At 34.2% G+C, this 8,377-nt stretch overlaps 1 protein-coding gene across 1 annotated transcript; it reads left to right on the plus strand.

The window, feature by feature from the left end:
• The first annotated feature begins 2,105 nt into the window (after window positions 1-2,105).
• LOC126412636 (GTPase HRas-like) lies at window positions 2,106-4,208 on the plus strand. The gene has a single exon (XM_050082313.1). The coding sequence runs from the start codon at window positions 2,265-2,267 to the stop codon at window positions 2,835-2,837; it is 573 nt and encodes a 190-aa protein (XP_049938270.1). The 5' UTR covers window positions 2,106-2,264; the 3' UTR covers window positions 2,838-4,208.
• Window positions 4,209-8,377: the final 4,169 nt, after the last annotated feature.

The following is an 8,377-nucleotide window of genomic DNA, read 5'->3' on the forward strand; positions in this document are numbered from 1 at the left end:
GAATACCTCACTAACGATCCAGATGACTTACATATTGAGGGAAAGAGAATTAAGAAGGTAAATACTTTGTTATTTGGGATCCATTTTAGAAATGGAGGGAAAATCAGATATAGAAATTAATAAAAGAATTAGCAGTAGAAGGAAGATCATTGGGATGCTCAACTCAATCTTATGTAGCATATATAAATTGATACTAGAGAGTGGACACATGGACTACTAAACTGAAATATATAAAACAAACTATAAGCAGTTTGAAAAGGACTTCTGGAGAAGATCAGCAAAAATTTCTAGAAAAGAGAAAATAAGAAATGACAATAAAGAGAATGGAAGTAAGAGAAAATACGTGACATGATGGAGAGAAGGAAGTTACATGGCACGGGCACGTAAGAAGAACGGAGGAAAACTATCCTCAAATGGCAACTGGAGGGGAAACAAGAGAAGAGGTCACCCTAAGGCGACATGGCTCCGAAATGTACAATAAACAATGAGGAGAATTAGTGCGGAGGAAGAAGATATGCAATAGCGAAACACAGAGGGGCATCCTGTGGAGATAAATTAAGATCTTATGTAACAGATGTGATAATTTCTGGGTGTTATGTTGGAGAAAAACCTTTGTATAGAGGGAAATCTCGATAAATAAACAAAATTAATTATCCCATTTACAGATTTTCTAATCAGACTTCTATAAAATACATATCAACTCATTTCATGGCCAAGCTGTTTTGGCTTGCATGGTACCAGAGAAACAGACAGGCCCCTTTGTGAAGTCTGTTTAATCAGGGTTACAACTGGTAAAATCTCATTACTAATCAGTGTAAAAATCTTAAGGGATAAGCTACATTTCACATTGACATCCATAGTGCTTCAAACATCTGTGCATCGTAGGACTTTGAGAAGTCTCCAGAAACGGCTAATTTTTGCTTATTAACCACCCACATATATTCAGATTTAATCAGTTTTAAACTATGATTAAGTACAACGCTTTACAAAAGAAACTGCGTGTTGTTATCCGATTTGCCACTGACTATTGGTTTTGTGAAATTATTTAACTATGATATCCTTGCAACTGTGTTTCAAATGCTCTCTATGTCTCAACAAATTATTGGTATCTGATGTGTACGATATTTAAGCAGCTAAATAAGGCTAAAACAGGCTGTGTAGATTCTTTAACGTTCAAAACTGTGCCAGCAGATCACAATTTTTGTTCGTCTATTAAACTGTGATTAGACACACTGAGCACTTGTTTCTTGTTCATACGTCAGGTGATTAATACAGATTACAGAGGCGTTTCCACAACGGTTTGACAATATGTTTTAAACATTAACTACCGCTACAAATTTCTCCTCTTCTTCATATTTATGTGATAATGCACTTCCGTGCAGTGGTTTCACTGGTGAATTTAAAGCATGATTAGAAAAGTTGCTTTTTTTAATACTGTGATTCGGAGGGAAGCAAGACTTGTTCTGTGTTCAAACCGTTTTCAAACCAATTAACTGAACATTCATGCAAGGTGATTAGAGCAACCATGGGGATCTGAACATATTCCTTCCTAACGCGTGGCCATCGATGTTTCGAATAATGAATGCTTCACAACATATAAGTTCGATGAAAGTTGGTGACATTCGGGCAAATTCGTTGTTTGTTAATAGCTTTTCTGACTCTGCATTAGGTATCTTGACTCTTATATAAACTGCACACGAAATGTCCGCAAATACGCATAAACGCAGAAAAATCCTATTACTACCACAGTACATCTACCTGTAGTTCCAACCATTAAATCTAAAGCAACCTGTCTAGGTAACTACAATATAAAAACTGTACCACTAGGCAACAGACATCAGGCCATATAGCGGCCGCAAGTATAGATCGCCCTAAAAAGTAAGAACGAGGTGAACATGCAGAAGGGTTACGAGCGCATACATGCAACACATGACGAACATCAAGCAATTAAATTTCCATACGCATTAGTCTCTTAACATTTGTCGATCAATAACTATTGCTACACCAGCAACAGATACAAGTCAGTCACTAAATGTGGTTGCCGGTTGGTAAACATGCAAAAATAATTGCCCCTTTATGATTAACGTGATCTTTGACCAAAGATAACTGCGGTTATGAGATGGTAGAACATTGTTTATGGGAATAAAAGTGATAGCGACGGAAAAGTTACTATTTAAGTGTGATATATTCCAATGATGTTGTAAAAAAAAGTTTTCACAATTGCATGTTTTCGGTATTGCTATTCTTGCTTTGCATCTTCGAGAATGACTGAATACAAACTGGTTGTTGTGGGTGCGGGTGGCGTTGGGAAAAGTGCATTGACAATTCAACTTATACAAAATCATTTTGTGGACGAATATGATCCTACAATAGAAGATTCTTATCGGAAACAGGTTGTGATTGACGGAGAGACGTGTTTGTTAGACATATTGGACACAGCAGGTCAAGAAGAATATAGTGCTATGAGAGACCAATATATGAGGACTGGTGAAGGTTTTCTTTTAGTTTTCGCAGTTAACAGTGCAAAATCCTTTGAAGATATTGGAACTTATCGCGAGCAGATCAAAAGGGTTAAAGATGCAGAAGAAGTCCCGATGGTTTTAGTTGGGAATAAGTGTGACCTACCATCGTGGGTAGTTGATACAAATCAAGCACGCGAAATAGCCAAGCAGTATGGAATCCCCTTCGTCGAAACATCAGCAAAAACACGTATGGGTGTTGACGACGCATTCTATACCCTTGTACGAGAAATCAGAAAAGATAAGGAGCACAGAGGACGAGAAAAACGAAAAAGATTGAGAGGAACCCACAAAAAGAAGAGATGCTGTTTGCTGTAGAGGTTTAATCACTTTAACTTATAACTATATTTCTTTTAATATTAAAATTTTTCTAATCTCGTTCCATAATTGCATATGATGAGCAATTAATTCTTCTTTGCATTTGCTATGGTTGTTAGAAGCGTAAAAGCTGCTTATACTTCCACTGTGATTTCCACTCAGCTGTTGTCCTTTTTTTTCTGTTTGCAAAGAAAATAAAGAAGTTTCCCGTGTGTGTCAAACCGAAAAACTGCCAAGGAATGGGGAAAACTGATGCTCACATATGTTTTGATAAGAGATTTTTTTATTGTTATCATTATAAATACTTGCCTTCATTGTAGAAGTTTATTTTGTCATCGAGATCATTTTATTATGTTATTTATACTGCCAGTAACTTTAGTGTTTACATTTTCTGAATAAATGAGTCATGTTTGCAATAACATTTGGCAAATGGTACTCCTATTTGAAAGTCTTAAGCACAAATTCCAGTGTAGCTGATTTTGCATCATATATGATGTGCACAATTCATAATTTTTTTAAACTCTGTGCTTCAAGGTATGTAAACTTTTACTCGTGTGTGTGTGTGTGTGTGTGTGTGTGTGTGTGAGAGAGAGAGAGAGAGAGAGAGAGAGAGAGAGAGAGAGAGAGAGAGAGAGAGAGAGGGGTCCTTTGTAAATGTTTTCAAATTCACTTTGCTGTGTACAGTTATCATTATAATTATTTACAGTTCCCTTGTGATACCTTTTGACATTTAATATGTCTTGTCATACAGTTATAAAAATTTTGTTCTTTTGTAATTCTGGTCACTGCAGGCAGATGTTCACCTTTGTCATTTTTTTAAAAGTATGTTTCATGAAATGAATAACTTGTGTACTGAGAGTTATTGTGAAGTGACCAGGCTGATGCTGAACAGTAGAAGTTACAATCAGCGTAAAAGTGCTTGGGAGACTTTCAGATATCTTGATCACAATTTTATTATTCCAGTACACCTCACATGTTTCAACATTACACCATTATCAGAGGCAAATGCTTTATGCCATTATTACTGTGAATCAGTAGAAACTTGTCCAAATGGGTATCTGGTATCTAGTCACCATTCCTTCATAACAAGCAATTGCAAACTGATATTAAGCATTTGCCTTTGATTATGACGTAATATTGAAAAGTGTAATGCATATTGCAATAGGGCCTAGTAAAATTGTGGTCAAGACATCTCAAAATGTTAAAATGAACAATATAACTGAAAGATTAAGTTGCTGTCTTATTGATATGAAGAGAGTTATCAAATTGTGGAGCTGTACTAGTTATAAGTCTTCTGAGAAAGGATATTGAGTGCACGAAGGAGACTGTATCAGTAATGAACAGGTAATACAGCCATTTTTAAAAAAAATATATGTATATGCTTTAACTTGTGGAAACACTTAAATTGGTGAACTTAAGTAGACTAAGTACAGTTGTGTAAAATTGAACAACTTTAAATAAATTTCATTTTCATGACTTCAACTGAATATATAAGTTGAGTGGACATGGTCAGGCACAAGTAGGATAATTGTTTTAATGATAAATGCCTTTTGGTAATATTGATATTAAAGCAAATAACTTTTTATTACTATCTGATGTCACAAGTGAACATTTTCTATTTGTCCAAATGTTCTGTGTGTTACAAAGAATTACGTACTATTATAGTCCAAAGACACAAATTCAGTTAAGTAGGTGTTTTTCAATTATAAATTTAGTGTTTTTTTATTGCTGTGTTATTACAAATTTCACAAGTATCTATTGATGTTGTTAATAAAGCTTAATTAAAATTTTTGTTAGCAGTATATCGCATCTCTCTTTTGAAAGACCTACATTCCCAAAGAGAAGCGTTTCCTGTCTTCAGCATATTACGTATATTGTGCAGAGACTATCTCAGGTAGTAAAATGACAGGCATGAGAGTCCAGTAAAAATTTTTTAAAAAAGTTCCCTGTTACAAATCTGATTACTAGTTGTATTAGTGGAACCATTTTTTTTATTTGAAGCTCCATTTTTTATGTTAAGAAGAGCTGGAACTGAGCATTAGAACTTATTTAAAATTTCAGCTTCTAATTACCCTTGAAAACTAATTTCGTAAGGTAATGCAAGAAAGCACTGTAAAGGCAACTATTAACAAAATATCTGTGAAAAACTATACTAATCGTAAGCCAGTCCATGTCAATAGCTTTTATTGAATTTATTTATTTAGTATAGCCCTCAGGCTTATTTGTTTTTTTATTACTATTTTGTGTGATTTTATTACTGAAAAAAGCATAAAAGTTGTTTTTCAGTACGAATGCAATTTTATGCAAGGCCGAAAATAGACGTGCAAATACAGATTTATGAGATAAACAGAAATCTCACAGCAGGAAAATAAAGTATTCATTTTAACGATGTTTCTTAATGGTAATGGAAGTACACACATATGCAGTTACAGGAGAACATAAATGGAGTAAGAATGACATTAATTTTATGATGGAATGACTAACGTTCCTTGACTCTTGAGCTATTGCACATAAAATACTGTTATATGTTTTATTTTGAGAAGTAGCATTTCTTCTTTGGCAACTTGACAGTTTTCAGAGAACACTATAGGATAAATGGTCATAGCACTTCTCTACCACATCACATGGCCAAGGTGTCGTGGATGGGACTGGCGGAACTGTAAAACATGCAGTGTGGAGTGTATGCAAAGCTGGTGCTGAAGAATTTGCAAAAATTACAAATGAAAGATTTTGTGGCATAAACATTATTTATATCTGTGCCCTGAAAAATATAACGAATGAGGAAGAATTAGGTCAAATATGGATGTGAGTAGTTCCAGTAGAGCACTCCAAAACCATCTATGTTATGCCTACTTCTCTTTTTATTATGAAGTACTATTATTACCCCCCTTCCCAGAGGCTTGCACACAATTTCAAAACACAAACTTCAGCAAAAGCAAATTCACATAAATGATTAATCATACTGTCTTACTTCAAGGGAATTTTATTATGGTTGCCTATGCTGAAAAAAAAAGGTAAAGATTTTTTGTGGGGCAGGTGATTTATGTTGGCTATGGAATTCCATTTTTTAGAGTGATGCAATTGGAAATATGTTTACATTTTGCTCAAAGTAAGATAAATGTTGGGTGGAAAAATACCAAATTGTAGAGAAACTGGCTGCACCTACTGTAAATCAGAGTAATAAGTACCATTTTTCCACACAGCAGTGATGCAGAATGAAACTAGTAACTTTAAAAGTGAAAGTGTCATTATATTACTGTAAAGTGTCAGTCCATTACTGAAGATTTTTTAATTCCATTAATTATTTATTTAGTGCATTTTGTTTCTATACCATCTTCTTTTCCATTTTATTCCTCTCCATAATAGATTTTTTTGTGAATTTTTATAGGAAAGAGCTGAACTGAATTATTGTTATAAATGAGAACAATATGCGTACCTGAATTATGTCAGTCTGTTACTAGAAAGTTGTTTTTTTGCACAAGTCTCATTATATGAATGAAATATAAGCTATTGCTCTATGAAAATTGTATTTCTGTACTTGTGTAGAAAATTCAGTAAAAACATTTATCCCTTATAATGATTCGTGCAGTTTTTTCCATTACTTGTGTAACTGCCCAATTCTGACATCATTTATAACATTTAATGCAGACAAGTTTTCATCTGTGCTCTACATACTTATTAATGTAAGTAGGAATATGTTACAGCTTGTGTCTTCCACCCCCTTCACAACTTACTAAAAACTGTAAGGAACTGTTCAGAACTGGCAGAAATGTTTAACAAAGAGAATTAGACAATCATTGTACCTTGTATTTGCCATGTACATATTGCTGAACGTTGTCCTGTCAATGACTGTAATCTGCTGTAATTTATCATCAAATATATGAAGTAAGCTTCTTAATCCTGGTTGGATTATTTTTATTATATCTGTCAGTCTTAGAAAATATTACATAATATGTTTTCAAAATATTCTGCGTACCTTTCAAGCTGATTGTGCTGAGCTGCACAAATGAAGAGCTATTCTTAGCCACACTCTGATGATGTAAAACACAATTTTATCTTGTCACAATTTTCAGAGCAGATAACACCCTGGGAAAGAGAGTAAAAATGTAGTATCTGCTAAAATACAAACATTGTGAAAGGTAATAAGAGACGTAATTGTATCAGTATTTGGCAAAAGTATGTTAGTGACAAAATTGTTTCCCAAGTTTGGAAGTGAAGCTAGATTTGTGCCTTTTGTGGCTTCCACTCTAATAGCAGGAAACAAGACCATGAAACAGTCTGAATCAAGGTTCCAGTCTACACACTATTTCCTGGAAGTTCAGTTGTTGAATCTCTAAACAGGCACTAATTTCTGGTCATTAACATATTCATTTATGGTTCCAATGGGCAACAATTCTGTTTCTGAGTCGGCGTTGAAACACTTTGATGTTATCTTGGTTGCTGAACCCAATACGTCATCAAACGTACTACTAACTGGTCACAGTTTCTAGTGAATAGCTCCAATTGAGAGTGGAAAAAGTGACCTCTGAAGATATTTTGTTCCCAGTTTCCTGAAAAGCATTACCAGATTGTTAGGCCTATTTTATAGGTTTTTCCCAACATGATCTTCAGGTGTCCAATCAGGTTTACAAAATTATAGTTAGCACAGTTTTTTGACAACAATTCTTATCATTGTCAGGTCCCATCAGTTAGTTAGTTAGTTAGTTTCATATTCATGGATCATTTATATGATAAATCATAATGATGGAGAACAAGACATTTATACAGTTACATAACAATTTTATTTTGTAAATATGGAATAGAAGTAGTTGCCAAGGAAGAACTTTTTCAGTTTGTTGCTATATTTTTCTGTCTGTCAGACATTTTATATCACTGGGTAAGTTATCTAAAACTTTAGTTGCTTCATTATGCTCCCTTTTTGTGCTAAAGACAGCCATAATGTGGAGTAATGAATGTCATTTTTTTCTGGTATTATAATTATGTACTTCATTGTTCTGTTTGAATTGCAGTGAATTATTTGCAACAAACTTCATGAGGGAATACCAAACAGTGGCAACTCCAGGTAGGAATATCAGTAATGTAGGTAAAGATAGATAAAGATAACATGTTAAGTTGCAGACAGGCACAATTAAAAGACATGTACACATTAACTGTTGGCCACAGCATCCATACGAAAAAGAGAAACACCATTTATTCACAGTAGCAAGCACATCTCACACACACATGACCACCATTGTTATTTGCACAGCATGTTTTTAATCAATGAAGACTTACTTTCTCACACATGAGTTACCTCAGAATCGTATTCCATGTAGTAGAAGTAGTAGTAGTAGTAGTAGTAGTAGTAGTAGTAGGAGGAGGAGGAGGAGTAGCTTTATCCATCAGTATCTCTTTTTACCCCGGATATAGGACAAGGCAAAGTATTTACAAGTTTAGACCAATTTAAAATAAGCTAATTCGTATACACATACATTTACGACTTTTAGTTAGAGACAATCATTAGATTTACTCCTGGTATACAATACTTTTTTTATATACAA

This window comes from Schistocerca serialis, chromosome 7 (genome assembly GCF_023864345.2).
Source record: "Schistocerca serialis cubense isolate TAMUIC-IGC-003099 chromosome 7, iqSchSeri2.2, whole genome shotgun sequence".
Classification (NCBI taxonomy): Eukaryota; Metazoa; Arthropoda; class Insecta; order Orthoptera; family Acrididae; genus Schistocerca; species Schistocerca serialis.